This window comes from Manis pentadactyla, chromosome 16 (assembly GCF_030020395.1).
Source record: "Manis pentadactyla isolate mManPen7 chromosome 16, mManPen7.hap1, whole genome shotgun sequence".
Lineage (NCBI taxonomy): Eukaryota > Metazoa > Chordata > Mammalia > Pholidota > Manidae > Manis > Manis pentadactyla.
The window spans coordinates 10535773-10553601 of record NC_080034.1 but is presented as its reverse complement, the minus strand read 5'-3'; the positions used below and the strand labels follow the sequence as shown (position 1 = coordinate 10553601).

The 17829-nt window shown below is 36.6% G+C and overlaps 1 protein-coding gene across 3 annotated transcripts in view; it reads left to right on the top strand.

Moving 5' to 3' along the window:
- ADGRB3 (adhesion G protein-coupled receptor B3) overlaps window positions 1-17829 on the top strand; it is a 669309-nt gene that overhangs the window by 300600 nt on the left and 350880 nt on the right. For all 3 annotated transcript variants that reach the window (XM_036916256.2, XM_036916253.2, XM_036916255.2), the window contains one exon: window positions 17364-17558. In XM_036916256.2, the coding sequence (XP_036772151.2) occupies window positions 17364-17558 (195 nt within the window). The remainder of the gene's footprint in view (window positions 1-17363; window positions 17559-17829) is intronic.

Here is a 17829-nt window from a genome sequence, read left to right as displayed (position 1 = left end):
GTTAAGAAACGGAGAACCCAGTACCGTGGTCCAGCCAGCCAGGGGAACCAGCAGATTATTTTAATTTTCAAATATTCGTTAATTAAGTGAGGTGAGTGAGCCTGAGAGACAGCAGTCCCTTGTCCTGCCGGTTCTGTGTAGTACAGCGTGGCTGGAGCACGGCCAGAGGTGGGGAAAGTGGAGAGAAGGAGCTTAACCACTGGTTTCTGAATCCTAGCTGAACATTACAGTAATGTGAGATTTCTTAAAATACCACTGGGCAGGTCACCCAAGGCCAATAAAATGGAGTTGTCATCAGTCTATAGTATACGTTCAATAAATACAAGCCATTATTATTACTACTTACAACAATTTAGCATTTGCATGCAATATATTTTTAATTACATGATCCTCTTATGAAAGAATGTGGACACCTTTATTTTAGTGCTCAAGACATTGCTCTCGAATGCCTTTTTATTTTTGCTGCCAAATTTCAAGTTTGTCAGATTCCTCTCTCCCAGCGCTCAAATAATTATTGCAAATAATTAATACCAAGGAAAAGTTGAAGAACATTACTTACCTTAAAATGGACAGAAGCCTCTTAATTTTATTCAGGGCTACATGCTAAAATTTTGGGATTTGGGTTCAACTTCACAATTCTAAAGTTTTAAACACGTTGCCCAGATTCCATTATGAATTCACTGAGTGTTCAGCAAATGATAATAGGTCACATTTATTGAATGCTGTCTACCCTGAAGGAGCTGAGTTAAAAATAAAAAAATTTTTGGAAGGAAGGTGTTAACTAACTCATGACATTCTAACCAATTTATGTGTCAAAGTGCACAGCATATATTAAAGACAAGATAGTGAATATTTTAGACTTTACATGCTGTATGGTCTCTCTTCTACCTACTGTACTCTGCTGTTCTTGAGCAAGAGCTACTGTAGACAAAAAGTTTATAGTCACAGGCTATAGTTCACTAACTCCTGGCCTAGAATATACACTTTACCTTTTAAAGTTTTTTTCTTTTTTATGTAAAGAGTCTAGTGCCTTTAGAATTCTCCATCAAAAAATGGACAAACTCTAGTTTGTCCCTTTTTTTTTTCTCCTCTATTTTTTTAACATTTTAACCATAGTCATTTGAAATTCCTTACTAGCAAAATCTCATGTCTGGATAATCTGTGAATGGGCTTGTTTTGTTTGTCATTCTCATCATCTGGCATATCTAGTAATTTTTTATTGAATTTCAGACATTGTAAAAAATAAATGTGGAGTTTTCAGACAATGTTGATGTCCACCAAGAAGCAGTCCCCCTTTCCTTGTTTATTCAAATATCAAGTTAGGAGCAGATACTTTATCATAGTCAAGTATTGATCTGGGCCAAGGATGTTTTACAGTTTTAGTAAGAGATCCTCTGCTAGTCCCCCTTCCTCACTATGTATCTTACAGGGTTGGGTGGACAGCCTATGCGTGCCTATCCCTCAGCCCTGAGAAACTGCAGAAGATTCAGTCCTGCCTTTCAAAGTATCCAGCTTTCTGCCAAGCAACTTTGACTACATCAACTATCTCAAGGGGGAGCCTATCCTATTTCCAAGGATAAAAAAATTTCACTCTGCATTTAATATGTTTTCATCCTAATTCCTAAACTTTCTATACTTTTAAAAACTCAGCAAATGTCTTATGGAAAAAAATCCCAGCAAAATTTTTAGAAATCTTCCAGTTTCTAATATATTTCTCCTGTCCCAGTAACCAAAAAATATTAGTTTTTCTTTCTGCCTTATGGGTCCTTTGCTTGGGCCATACCAGTGCCTTAATTCTTGCCCAGGTTTAGCAGACATTCCCAAGAGAAAATAAAAATGTGACTGAAATTGTTGGCTTACCTCAAAAAGGATTTCAACTATTTCTAGCAATTTAGTTTAGTTGACCCATAGCTCTCTGATGCTCTAATGAGTATGATTTTTGTAATTTATATAGGTTCTTCTAGTTGTGGTTTTAGAAGCATTTGCCTTACAGGAATTACTACATTTTACTAAACCAGTAAATTTCAATTGTGTTATAAAATTTTTTTTTAATCTTTAGGGATATATTTAGTATATCCTAGGGAATTTTAAGGGAGTCTATTATATAGATGTATAATGAAATACTTGTACAGTTATAGTTTCTTACCTTTTAAAAAAGAACTCGAATATATTAGTGATTTAAATCTATAAAACCCAGGAGATTTTTAAGCTTCTCCCAGATCATGGATTTAGTATGACTTGGAGTAGAAATGTTAGTTTTTGCCATTGAAATTCACTGACTTTAAATGCATTCATAGGATAATTTAATATAATATGCTTGTACAGAGAATTATATTTAGGTTAATACCAAAGGAAAGAACATTATAAAGGAAAGTGTACTCTGTCATTCAATCATTCGTGCATCCATTCAACTACCCATTAATTTATTCTACAAATATCTACTGAGAATTCAACAATGTGCAACGCAGTGCAATGACCTGAGGATACACCTTGAATGTGACACACACAACAAATACAAAATAAAGCAGGCAGGAAAAGGAATAAAGTAATTACAAATGATGATATACTGAAGGAAATTAACCAAGTGCCAACATAGGAAGTAAAACTTGGAGACTGCTTTAGATAACAAAGTCACTGAGGTCTCTTATGAAGAAATGACATTTAAAACTGTGACTTGATAGATGAGATGAATCTAGACATGCAAAGAGTGCTTTTTCAGGGAATTGAGAGTATATTGCATTTGGAGGGAATAGCATATGGAAAAACTCTGAGGTCTTTTAAGGAAGTGAAACATGATGCAATCTTTAATATGAAGGTAAAGACCTTTGCTACGAGTTTGGGTTTAATTCTAAGTGCAGTGGGAAGCCATTGACAGTAAGGAGTGATGTGATTCAATACAGTTAAAGAGACATAAGATGTTCTTCGGAGAATAGGCTGTAGGGTGCAGGGCTGGGAGAGGCATAGCCTGCTGCAGTAATCCAGACTAGAGATGATGATATCCCTTTTGAAGGCTGAGTGAGTACATTTAGTTGATGGTGATGTCATTTTCTGAAATGAGGAAGACAATCAAAGAATAGCTTGAGGCAGGTGAGCTTCAGGGTTGCCAAACTAGAAAATTCAAGTAATGGCCATAGAATTGTGCAAGGCTTACTGGGTAACTTAAATGTCCTGCCTCCCATTGAGGAGGCTCCTGAAAGTTTGGGTCCTAGTCTACAACCACTGTGCTTCTGCTTTGAGCTTGAGGATCATGCTCTAGTTCTATCCTTTGTCTTAGAATATTAGTAACTTCTAGATTTCTTTGGTGTTAAGAAAAGAAACCTCACCTACGCAGGAATTTTTTCTGACTAATTCTAGCCCAAAACTCTGAAGTTAAAGCTATTTCTAGTTTTTTACTGGATAGTTAAACTTATTATGCTCTCATTTAGGGCTTACAGGGAAATATCTACAGTGTACACCTGTTTCAGTTTTCTTTATGATTCAGTTCATTCTCAGAACAGTACTTTGAAGTCCTCAAATTCTTTGAATCCTATAACTCACTTCAGGAATTCCTAGGACAAGAAACTGGGGCAAGAAACGAATACCTTGATGGCCAAATGCTCTTCATCCTGAATTCTGTGCAATATATACATAATTTACTCAGGAGAATTCTAGACTAAATCTCCCTCATCCCATTGTCTCCAGATAAGAATTGTCTTTTCAAATTTGAACTCTTAGCCCTAGGACAACTCTAAAAATGAACACAAGTCTTTATGTCAAATATAGAGAAAATTAATAACTACTCATATACTAGAACAAAGGGAAGGCTTTCTTTTCCATTCAGGATGATCTGTTTCCTGGAGACACCAGGTACCTCTGTAAATAATTTGATACCATCCTCTAGTGAGTGACTTTGGTCTTAAAAAATAAGAGAGTGATGAACTGAAACAGAAGATATGTTTTTAGATTACTGTCTCATAAGATGTTTCTTGATAATTATTTTTTAATTAGCCACTTAGAGCTGTGAGAACCTTTAATATATCTTACAGATGGACTGTAGGAGTTGACACTGAAAATAATATATAAATACATGATGTTTAAAGTGTGTCATTTGCACAAAGTGAATATGATAAGCCTTTTTTTTTAGGATTCACATAATAGAGGCCACTGTGGCTGGAAGTAGGAGGCATAAAGTGAGAAGAATAAGGTTATTTCAGAAACACACCTACTCTTTAAACCATGGCTCTCACCACATCTTTCTATATAAAGAGCAAAGAGGCTTAATCTAGAACTTTAAAAGGCAACTATTTTTAGATTTTAGATTTTTTTTTCCTTTCACTGTTGATTTGTCAACAGTATTATGTATGAGTGACACAGAAACTTTTAAGACTCATCTTTGGAGCAAAAATAAAAATGCTCGTAGAGCACTGCAATATAAGCAAACAATCACTGATGATTATAATTTTTAAAGGAAATATTACAATTTTAAACCTTTCTGAGTCGTTTCAGTAAGTAAATTAAGAGAATTAGAAAACACAGCCTCGAGAAATAGAATCCTTGATGTATCTGTGGGGGCTTCTTTTCACCAACTGAAAAAAAACAACCTACACAATTTTTTATAGATATTGGTAAATGGTTCTAGGAACAAATACACATTGCATTCCAAAATAATAAACACTACTCAAATAATTGGCAATACCTCAACAGCCTGGCAAGTTACTTCAAGTCTCTTGCTTCTTATATTCTTTCCTCATATTAAAAATATTCAGTGTCTCCTTAAAACAAATGTGGTTGAGAATTACTTTTAAATAAGCATTTGACAGTTTCTAAGAAAAGTCCTATATAGGCAGACCTCAGAGATATTGCTGGTTCAATCCAGACTACAACAATAAAGCAAGCATCACTACAAAGTGAGTCAAATGAATTTTTTGGCTTTTTGGTGCATATAAAGTTTTGTTTACACTGCAATGTAGTCTATTAAGTGAGTAATGGCATTATGTTCTAAAAAAATGTATTTATCTTAATTTAAAAAAATACTTTGTGGCTAAAATATGTCATCTTCTGAGCTTTCAGTAAGTCATAACCTTTTTGTTGGTTGGAGGGTCTTCCCTTGATGTTGACGGCTACTGACTGACCAGGTGGGTGGTTGCTGATGGTTGGAGGCTGTCGCAATTTCTTAAAATAAGACAGCAATGAAGTTTGCTACATTGAATGCCTCTTCCTTTCATGAAAAATCACTCTGTAGCATGTGATGCTGTCTGATAGCATTTTTCCCACAGCAGAACTTCTTTCAAAACTGGAGTCAGTCTTCTCAAACCCTGCTGATGCTTTATCAGCTAGGTTGATATAATATTCTGAATCCTTTGTTGTCATTTCAACAATCTGCACAGCATCTTTACCAGGAGTAGGTTCCATCTCAAGAAACCACTTGTTTTGCTCACCCATAAGAAGCAGTTCTTCATCTGACGAAGTTGTATCATGAGATGCAGTGATTCAGCCATTCAATATGTTCCGACTCTATTTCTAATTCCAGTTCTCTTGCTCTTTCCACATCTGCAGTTACTTCCTCCACAGATGTTTTGAATCCCTCAAAGTCATCCATGAGGGTTGGAAACTTCTCCCAAACTCCTGTTAATGTGAATATGCTGACCTCTTCCTACGAATGACAAATGTTCCTGATAGCATCTGGAATGGTCAGTCCTTTCCAGAGGTTTACTTGGCCAGATCCATCAGAGGGGGTCACTATCTGTGGTGCAGTAGCCTTAACAAAATCATTTCTTAAATACTTGTTGACTTGAAATTCAAAATTATTCCTTGATCCATGGGCTGCAGAACGAATGCTGTGTTAGCAGGCATGAAAACAACATTGATCTCATTGTCTGTCTCCATCAGAGCTTTTGGGTGACCAGGTGCAGTGTCAGTGAGCAATAACACTTTGAAATGAATCTTTTTTCCTGAGCTATAGCACAACAGAGTGCTAAAAATATTCAATAAACAATGTTGTAAACAGATGTGCTGTCTTCCAGGCTTTGCCATTTGTGCCATTTCCAAAGCACAGGCACAGTAGACTTAGCATAATTCTTTAGGACGCAGGAATTTTCCAAATGAGCACTGGCTTCAACTTAAAGTCACCACCTTCATTAGCCCCTAACAAGAGAGTCAGGCTCTCTCTTGAACCTTTGTAACCAGGCATTGACTTCTCCTCTTTAGCTATGGAAATCCTAGATGGCATCTTCTTCCCAATATCTAGGGTGTTTGGCCAACATTGAAAATCTGTTGTTTGGTGTAGCCACCTTCATGAATGATCTCTGCTCGGTCTTCTGGATAACTCGCTGCAGCTTCTACATCAGCACCTGCTGCTTCACCTTGGATTTTTCCATTATAGAGACAGCTTCCTTCCTTAGACCTCATAAAGGAACCTCTGCTAGCGTCAAACACCTGAAACTTCCTCCCCTCTCTCAGCCTTCATGGAATCGAAGCACATGAGGGCCTTGCCCTGGACGAGGTGTTGGCTTAAGGGAATGTTGTGGCTGGTTTGATCTTCTATCCTGATCACTAAAACTTTCTCCACATCAGCACTAAGGCTCTCTTACCTTCTGCATGTTCACTAGAGTAGCACTTTCATTTCCTTCTGGAATTTTTCCTTTGGATTCCTAACTTGGCTAACTGGTCAAAAAGGCCCAGCTTTTGGCTTATCTTGGCTTTCAGTATGGCCTCCTCACTACTCTTACTCACCTCCAGCTTTTGATTTGAAGTGAAGGACGTGCGACCTTCCTTTCCCTGGACACTGAGAGGCCATTGTAGGGTTGTTTGTGGTCTGATTTCAATAGTGCTGTGTCTCAGGGAAATAGGGAGACCTGAGGACAGGGGGAGGGACAGGGCAACAGCCATTTGGAGGACTAGTCAGAGCACACAGCACATTTATTAAGTTTGTAGTATATATGGGTATAGTTCCTGCACCCCAAAACAATTACAACAGTAACATCAAAAGGTGCCTGATCACAAAGAATCATCACTGATGTAATAATAATGAAAAAGTTTGAAACATTGTGAGAATTGCCAAAATGTGACACAGAGACAGTGATCAAATGCTCTTGGAAAAAAGGTACTGACAGACCTGCTTGATGAGGGGTTTCCACAAACTGTCAATTTGTAAAAAAAATGCAGTGTCTTAGAAATACAATAAAGTGAAGCATGATAAAATGAGATTTGCCCTATAAAACCTGAGTTAGGCTTGCAGCAGTTAAGAGAATAGACTCTGGAATCCAACCACCTGAGTTCTAATCTTGGTACTATGTAGAAGCTGTCCAATTCTAGAGGATACATCACCACCCTACGCTGGTACCTCCTCAGCTGTAAAATGTGGGTGATTCTGGCGCCTCTGAAGGCCATTTTAAAACACAAATGAGGTAAGTCATGTAAAACATTTAGCAAGGTTTGCCATATAATAGGCACTCAGATTAAATGCTCCATCATTTTTCTAATTGTTATTGTTTTTAAGGATTACAATTACATAGCTGTATTTTTAGATGGTTAAAATACCTTAAATAATTTGCCAATTTATATAAATTGGATATGTATTAAAAGGCAGTTTTTTCAGGAAGGGTAACAGTTCTGCAATTATTACATCTCTCTTTGTTCTGAATAATCATGGACTGCTATTTTTTTGCCTTGTCAGCTGCTATGGATGTTAGTTACGTAAGGAAAAATATTCTTCTGTAGTTTCAGTTTAATTTAGCAAGTACTTTGAGCAGATACCTTTGTAGGTCAGACAACTACTAGAAATTACAGGGGAAACAAAGAAGAGTAAGAAATGACAGGCCCTTTAGGAGTTTATGGTCTGGTAAAATGGATAAGAAAAGAACACAAACTCTGTAATAATGTCAGGTTGAGGAAGATTACTTCTTTGAGGTTGAAAGTAAAGATCATTTCATGACTCATGACTGCAGTTACCTGAAACAAATTCAGGAAGGAGGAAGGATTTGGGAGGAGCTTTTGGGGTCAGAAGAGCAAAGGCGAGGTCCATGGGCTTTCTTCGGGAAATGGCGAGTAGTCCAGTCTGTGTGGTATTAGGAATGTGTACCAGTAGTGGCACAGTGGGACTGACCCAGCTCATGCTTCACAGATCGTAGAGTTCTGCTTAAAATACAGCAAGAATACATTCTGAATACTGCATTATAGCTGAGCTCAAAAGAAAGACAGGGAAAGCCTTAGATATCATATAAAAAAAGAAAAAGAAAATCAAAGACAGAGTTCTAGAGGAAATCTGGTGGTTCAGCAACCTGTGAGTCTCAGACTGTATGTGAGTCCTGGGGGCTGGAGGCTGAGATTCTAGAGCCTTCTTGGGGTGGACACAATGAGACAGTGAGCTGGAAGATTGGAATTGTACGTTAAGTTTATATTTGGACGGCCTTATAAGTCATGAGCAAGGGGGTGTGTTGTTTTACTTAGCATGGAAATGGATAGACTTTTGTTGTGGTTGTGTTCTGTTGTTTTTGCCCAGAGAAGTGACATGTTCAAGAAGTTCAAGGTAGGATATTTAGCGCAGAGAAAGATTCAAGAAGACCAGGTAGGAGACTATTGTAATGAATGTGATGAGAGGCACTGAAGAATTCTATCAGGATCCATCTCTTGACCATAGATGAAAAGGATGGATATGAGACATGTTACATAGCTAGAATTAGAGGAATTCGAATTGCAGATGGGAAGAAAAGAAGGGGAAATGGTCACTGAACGGTCACTTTTAACAACTGGTTTTGTATTAACCCATCACCACAACCCAGTAATGTTATTTGCTTCTTTTTACAGACAAATAAAATGATCCTAGGAAAGAGGCAATTAATTTGTGCCGTGCTCCCATGTAGTAAATGTGGTAGAACCACAGTTTAAGTCCAGGTTTTATGCTCTGACTGTTCATTAAACTTAATATACTAGTGAGATTTCCAGAGAGAATCCTTATTAGGTAAGTGTTGAATTTAATTTGCAACTTAAAGAGTTGGGGATTCAAATCAAATTTCATACTTCTGATTTCAATTTTGAAGAGAAACAGGAAGAAGACAGTAGTGGAAAGGAGGTAGCAGTATGAAAAGTTGGTGCTTAAATAAGATATACAATATCAGGCCATATTTTTGAGAGAAGGAAATATTGAAGAAGAAGGATTGGATGGGTTTCAACATCACAGAGCTAACCATAGAGTTAAATTAGAGAGAGAAAAATGAAAGAAGTGGAATGCCAGCAAAGGACAATTTGAACTAGAGAAAAGGCAGATGAACAAACCCCATTTAAAGTCTACTTCCTGATCCAGCAAGGAGAAAAGCAGCCCAGCCAATAAGCATGGCATTTACCATTCTAAAAAAAGTTAGTGAAAGGCAGTAAAAAAAGCAACCTTTCACAGTATACTTGTATTGTGGAAGGAAGATCAAAAATTGGATTTTTTTTTTCAATTAAATGTGTTTGGCATGGAAATCTGTTTTATCCGGACACTCTTTATACCTTTTATAAATGCTACCAGTAGTCAGCACTACTGTGTACAGATATTACAAGGTATTTGTTCTGGGTGCTTTCCACGAACAGTGCCAGAAAAGATGCTAATTAGTGCTGGAGAGCTGATGGTGTGATCTGGGCACCTGCCTGCAAAGGGCTGGACCGAGAGCAGCTCACTGCACATAAGCCCACTATGCAGCTGTCAGATGGCAGTGACGTTAATTTACTACTGACTCAGACTGCACTTGATGCTGACCCGCACATGAAAGCCGGCCTTCCCTATCTCTGATTAGTTGGGCCATCCAGGGCTGTTTGTACTATTTTTACCGCAAACAGAAGACATGTCTAAATGTTTTGTTCCTCAAGATTCAAGTCAATGCTGTAATGTTTTCATTTGAGAGGAAGGGTCTATTAGATTTGTACAAGTTAGAGCCCCTCAGAAGCACAGGTGGAGGTTGTCAAAATAATAGATACAGAGCTGATCTGAAGTCAGGTGATGTTTACCTTGGCGATCATTGCTGCATTCTACTTCTAATGGAGAACCATCTAAGTCCTCTGGGGCTTTGAGAATCACAGCTGTGATTTGCATCTCAAGCACAAACCTGAAGACTGAATTTTGTGGCATTTTTTAGTGTAGACCCTGTTAACTTCACTTCTCTTCAAAACTTTCTTCACACTTCTTTTGAACCCAAAAGTTGCACCGTCTCTTTTAGTCAGGTAGTTTATTCATCTCATGATATTTGATCCCAGTGTTTTCTGTGGACTATGTTAATGAACAAGTTAGGATACCTTTCAGGTGTGCCGAACTTAGTCCTGTGACCTAGCGTAAGCATAGAAGGAAGTTGATTCACTCATTCATTCATTTCATTAACTTGTTCAACTTATTAAGTTCTCTAGGTGCTGGGAATAACAGTAAACAAAATAGACAAAAGTCTGTTTCTTCACAAAGCTTATATTCTTTTCATTTGGTAGGATTTTCTTTTTCTTTTTTTTTAACTGAAATATACAATTGATACACAATATTATATTGGTCTAGTGTACAATATAGTGATTTGACAATTATATACATTATGAAATGCTCACCACAGTTAGTGTAGCCTCCATGTGTCACCTTACAAAGATATTACAGTGATACTGACTGTATTCCCTATGTTGTACTTTTCATCCCCATGACTTACTTATTATATGATTGGAAGTTTGTGCCTCGTTATACCCTTTGCCTATTCTGCCCATCTCCCTGCCCCCTCCCCTGTGGTAACCACTGGTTTGCTTGTTTGTTTATAAATTCCACATATAGGTGAAATTATATGATATTTGTCTTTCTCTGACTTATTTCACTTAGCATAACACCCTCTGGGTCCTTCCATGTTATCATAAATGGAGAGATTTCATTCTTTTTTCTGACTGAGTACTATTCCATTGTGTACGTGTTTATGTACCACATTTTCTTTATCCATTCATGTATCAGTGGACACTGAGGTTGCTTCCATATCTTGGCTATTGTAAATAAAGCATCAGTAAACATAGGGGTGCATATATCTTTTCAAATTAGTAATTTTTGTTTTCTTCAGGTAAAAAACCAGAAGTGGAATTGCTGGGTTGTATGGTATTTCTATTTTTTAGTTTTTCTGAAGACACTCCATACTGTTTTCCATAGTGGGTGCACCAATTTACATTTCCACCAACTTTGCACAAGGGTTCCCTTTTCTCCACATCCTCACCAATACTTTTTCTTGTCTTTTTGACCCTAGCCATTCTGACTTGGGTAAGGTGGTATCTCATTGTGGTTTTTCATTTACATTTCCCTGAAATGATCAGTGATGTTGAACATGGTTTCATATGTCTGTTGGCCATCTGTATATCTCCTTTGGAAAAATGTCTATTCAGGTCCTCTGCCATTTTTTAAATTGGATTATTTATCTTTTTGGTGTTGAGTTGTGTAAGTTCTTCATATATTTTGGACATTAACCACTTATTGGATGCATCATTTGTGAATGTATTCTCTGAGTCAGTAGGTTGCCTCTTGTTTTGTTGGTGGTTTTCTTTGCTGTGAAGAAACTTCTTACTCTGATATAGACTACTTGTTTATTTTGTCTTTTTTCCCCTTCTCTGGAGAGACACATCCAGAGAAAATAGCTAATGCTAATGTTCAAGAATTTATGGCCCATGTTTTCTGTTAAGAGTTTTATGGTTTCAGGTCTTGTATTGTTGTCTTTAATCCATTTTGAGTTTATTTCTCTGTGTGATGTACGACAGTAGTCTAGTTTCATCCTTTTGCATGTAGCCATCCGGTTTTGTCATCACTATTTATTGAAGACACTCTTTTCCTCATTGTATATTCTTGCCTCCTTTGTCATAGATTCATTGACCAGATAAGTGTAGATTTATTTCTGGGTTCTCTGTTCTGTTCTGCTGATTTATGTGTCTGTGTTTGTGCCAGTAACATACTGTATTGATTACTGTAGTCTTGTAGTATAATTTTAAATCAGGGAATATGATACTCCAGCTTTGTTCTTCTATCTCAAGATTGCTTTGACTATTCAGGCAGGGTATTTTGTAGTGCCATACAAATTTTAGGATTATTTGCTCTAGTTCTGTCAAAACTGCCACCGGTATTTTGATAAGGATTACACTGAAACTGTAGATTGCTTTGGGTAGTATGGCCATTTTAACAATATGAAATCTTCCAATCCGTGAGTATGGAATATTATTCTATTTATTTGTGTTGTCTTCCATTTCTTTCACCAGTGTCTTATAGTTTTCAGAGTATAGGTCTTTCACCTATTTGGTTAAATTTTTTCCTATGTATTGTGTTCTTTTTGATACAATTGTATATGGAATTGTTTTCTTAATTTCACTTTCAGCTAGGTTGTTATTAGTATATAGAAATGCAAAAGATTTCTGTACATTGATTTTGTGTCCTGTAACTTTACTGAATTCATTCATTAGTTCTAGAGTTTCTGGTGGTGTCTTTACGGTTTTCTGTATGTCAAGTTAATCTGCAAATAGTGATAATTTTACTTCTTACTTGATAATTGGATGTCTCTTCCTTCTTTTCCTTGTCTCACTGCAGTTACTAGGACTTCCAGTACTATGTTGAATAAAAGTGATGAGAATGGGCACCCCTTTCTTGTTTCTGATTACAGAGGAAAACTTTCATCTTTTCACCATTGACTATTATATTACTTTTGGGATTGTCATGTATGGCCTATATTATATTAGGTGTATGACCTCCATACCCACTTTGTTGAGCATTTTTGTCATGAATATATATTGAATTTTCTCAAATGCTTTTCTGCATCATTTGAGGCAATTGTATGATTTTTATCCTTCCGTCTGTTAATGTGCCTCACACTGTTTGATTTGCAGATGTTGAAACCATTATCTTTAATCCCTGGAATAAATACATTTGGTTGTGGTGAATGATCCTTTTAATATATTTTTTGAATTAAGTTTGCTAATATTTTGTTGAAGACCTTTGCATCTGCTCTCATCAGGGATATTGGTCTATAATTTTCTTTTCTTTCTTTTTTTTTTTTTTTGTGGTAATGTCTTTATCTAGTTTTGGTATCAGGGTAATCCTGGTCATGAAAAATGAACTTGTAAGCATTTCTCCCTCTTTAATTTTTTGGAATAATTCAAAGATAAGTATTAACTCTTCTTTGAATGCTTAGTAGAATTCACCTGTGAAACCATCTCATCCCGGACTTTCATTTGTTGGGAGTCTTTTGATTACCAATACTATCTCACTACTAGTAATCGGTCCATTCAGATTTTCTGTTTCTTCCTACTTCAACCTTGGGAAATTGTACATTTCTAGGAATTTATCCATTTCTTCAAGGTTGTCCAACTTGTTGGCATATCATCTTTCATAGTATTCTCTTGTAATTCTTTGTATATCTGTGGCTGTAGCTTCTCCTCTTTCATCTGATTTTATTTGAGTTCTCCTCTCCTTTTTCTGGTTGGTGAATCTAGATAAAGGTTTATCAATTTTGTTCATTCTTTTATAAAAACCAGCTCTGGGTTTCACTGATCTTTTGTATTTTTTTAGTGTCTATTTCATTTATTTCCATTCTGATCTTTTTTTTCCCTTCCTTCCAGTAACTATAGGCTTTGTTTGTTCTTTTTCTAGTTCCTTTAGATGTAGGGTTGTTTATCTGAGATTTTTCTTGTTACCCCAGGTAAACCTGTATCACTGTAAACATCGCTCTTAGAATGATTTTGTTGTACCCCAAAGATTTTGAACTGTCATGTTTCTATTTTCATTAGTCTCCAGGTATTTTTTTATTTCCTCTTTGATTTATTCTTTGACCCATAGGTTGTTTAAAAGTATGTGGTTTAGTTTCCCTATGTGAGTTCCAGTTTTTTCTTGTAATTGATTTTCAGTTTCATACCATGTGGTTGGAAAAGATGTTTCATATAATTTAAATATTCTTAAATTTATTGAGACTTGTTTTGTTCCATATATATCTGTTAAGTCCATCTGGTCTAATGTGTTGTTCAAAGCACAAGGCTTATATTCTAATAGGGAATGCAGAAAACAAGTAAGTGAAGAGACAGATGCACAATGGCTGGTAAGTCTGAGCATTTTGTAGAAGGGTAACATGATTGAGAATGATAAGCATACCATTTAGACAGGGTGTCAGGTACGACCTGTCTGAGGAAGTGATAGAAAAACATGTGGATCTTTGTGGGAAGACTATTCTAGGCAAAAGGAAAAGTAAGTGCAAAAGCCCTGAGACAGGGATGTAATTAATGCTGTTGAAGGGATCAAAAGACAGAATGATTAGAGCACTGTGAATGAGGGGAAAAATATTAAATTCTCCAGGAACCAGATCATGAAGGCCACACAGGTCATGATGAGACAAGAAGTTTTCCTGTATGCAGTAGCTTGTGCTAACTATTTTAGGCTTGTGTGGGTTCATTTAAATTTAAAAATATATATATTTTTAGAACTTTTTAACTATATAGGCATGTTTTTTAAATCTTAGAGGACACATAGCAAACTGAGTCTGTGATGGGTTCAATAACATATGTAATAAGTCAAAAAGTCTAAAATAAAAACATAGGCAGCCCTGGCTCCAAAGCCCATCCCATTGTATTACATGGTAAGGTTATAGTAAGGACATCATAAGTTAACTTGCTCTAACAGATTTTTACCATGCTATATTCTAAATCTATGAGTGATGCAGGGAACCTACCCTCACGGTTCAGAAGGCCTACTGGGGTGAAAGACATATAAGCAAATGATTAATTCAGGATGGTATAGTGATACATGTATAAAATAGGAAGATAGCACAGAAAAGGGGCTGATTCACAGGGCATAAATATGCAAAGATGTAAAAAGCTAACCTTTTCAAACAATAAGGCTTCTCTCTCACTTACCAACTTCACATTTCCCTGTATGGCCCCGGAAGATGACTGGTTAGCCAGAGACGGGTAAGATTCCTCAAGGGAGGAACAACCTAAGACAGGCACAGTCGCAGGGGGGTCATCAGGTGAGAAATTGGGGATCAACAGAGGTGAGGTTTAGAACCTCACCCCCCCTGTTCTGAGAGAAATCTTCTGCATACGTGGACGTTTTATTGCCCTGGTCTAGCTTGGATTAACACATAGTCTACAGGCACACACCTGATCATCTACATTTGCTCTCTTACAACACTAAACTATGTTTTCTACCTTTATCTTGTATCTACCTACCACTTCAGCATTTTATTAAAAATAATAATAATAAAGAGAGAAATGTAGTATCCACACATAAATCAAGTATAAAAACCAAATGAGTATTCATATTTGAACTGACTGTTTAGAGTTCATAATGCATGAGCAAAACTGAAAGTTTCTGTGATGACTGCCCTTGTACTGTTCACTATGTAACTTATTCATTATGTAAGAATTTGTTCTCCATGTAAGAACTTGTTTGTTATGCCTCAGAAGATTGGAGACTGACGAAAATTAGGCTTGGGGTGGATTAATGATTGTGCATTGAGCATTGACTCCCCTATACAGAATTTTATTGTCGTTAACAATCATTTGATCAATAAGTATGAGAGATGCCCTCACAAAAAAAAAAAAAAAAAAAAGGACAGACTTCCAATGGTAAAATAAATAAGTAACCGGGATGTAATGTATAGCATAAGGAATATAGTCAAGATAATGTAACAGCCTGGTAGGGTGATAGCTGGAACCTCGAATTATGTATATAAATGTTCTACCACTGTGTTGTACACTTGAAACTAATGTAATGTAATACTGTGCGTCAACTACCCTTCAATAAAAAAAATAATTATTAAAAAAAAAAAAAAGAAAAGGGGCTGATTAACTCAGTTTAGGTATTTAGAAGAAATAGGACTAAATCTGAGTGGTGTATAAACATGAGATAACGTAATGGAGAAGGATAGAATATCCACTGCAAAAAGAAGAAGTTGTAGAAACATTCACATGACCTGAACAGAAAATTGCAAATAGTTATAAGGAGCTTAGAGACAGGCCTGGAGTTCAACCTGGTGGTATATATCATTGTGGCAAACCAGCCGACTTATACTCTGAAGGTCACGTCTGATTGACCAGCTGTCTCCATAGCATATTAAATATGTTGCCATTCCATAGCAATGGGTATTGAGACTAAAGAGATCAGTCAGTGCTAGATCACTGAGGTCATACTTACCTTTGGGACTTAGTCAGTGGCTGATGGCTGCCACTGAGGGGAGACAAGAAAAAAAAAATGAAAGAAGAAAATGGGAAGAAATAAACTGCTGAAATATATTATGTTTTTAGCGTAACTCAGCGGACATAGAGTATGACTCTGAAGATTTTATTTTACCAAAATGTTCTTAGAGTTTTAGGAGCTGAAGTGTCAAGACAACACCTTTAAAAATACATTTTAAGAAAATTGCTAATTTATGGATTAGTTTGGTTTGATTGCCATATAGTAAAGGATTTATTGGCATGTTTCTTACTGGGAAATTGATAATTACAACTATTACATGTTAACCTTTCTTTTACAGTATGTCTCTGGTGTGTTAGTTCTTGGTTATTTCATGATCTTTTGTTATGATCATTTTATCCCAAATTTAGCAACAGAATGATAAAAATTATCCTTTTAGTAAACAAGTAAAAGTATAGTGGATCATTATGATCTCTTTTTTATTCTCTCTTACCTTACCATTCACATTCTAAGATGCGTTTCTTCCCTTAAACTCGTAGCTAAGCAAATATGAAAATTGACAGCAGCTTTTTCTGGCCATCAAACTAATTTAAACTGTGCCTCTTACTAGTCATTCTGCTGCTGAAGACCTGAGAATTGTTTTTGGTTGTTTTTTGTTTATTTCCTCTTGAAATTAACTTAAAACAATGTAACTTTTGATCATGTAATGACATCATAGTAGACCTCTCAAAGGTCCAGCTAAAGTGTCCTTGTGACAAACTTTTTTTTTTGCTGCTATGTAAAGATGTGTTTAAGAGGCAAGGCAAAAATTATTAAGCTCAGCTTGTTAATAAAAATGTGCATTTTGAACTGTTTATAATCTCCCATCTTTGATCACATCTTACTGAGTGATCTCCCATGTTTGCCACATGCAAAAGTATTTTTTGTTTTAACTTCAATTAAAAACCTACATTATTACACACCTCCCTCAATGTGTTAAATTGTGTATTCTTAGAACTAGGAAAGTCTAGTCCCTCAACCTGCCAAAGTTTATACACTCATTTTTATTTTTTTGCATGCTGGATGTTCATTATCTGAGTGTAAGATACACACAATTTACAGCTTTGAAATCCCCTCAAGGATTGCAATCCTGGTTTGAAGTTGATTCAACAATTGTAAATACATTTATTTGATGAAAATATGTAGAAAAATTATAATGAAGATTCTGATGTTTATTCTGTTCTTTTGACCATCACAGATCAAAGAACACCTTGCTAAGGGGCAGCGGATGCTGGCAGGTGATGGGATGTCCCAAGTGACCAAGACACTGTTGGATTTAACTCAGAGGAAAAATTTCTATGCCGGAGATCTTCTGATGTCCGTGGAAATCCTCAGAAATGTGACAGACACGTTCAAAAGAGCAAGTTACATCCCTGCATCTGATGGTGTCCAGGTAAGGAAGACAATCCCATGATAGAAAAGACTAGTGAAGATGCAATCAATTGTTGGCCCTGAGAAGCCAGTGCAGCCTCTGGCCTGCAGGGAAAGAGCTCTCAGCCCTGCTGACATCCGGGCTGTGCTTAGTGTGAGCCCTGGAAAGGACCTCTGTCCCCTTAGCCATTCTAACCTCAGTGTCCTCAACCCCAAGACATGCCTTCACACACCTCAAGGAGATACTGAATGAGAATGTGTGTGAAGTGTTTTGAGACCTCAGATGAAGGCAG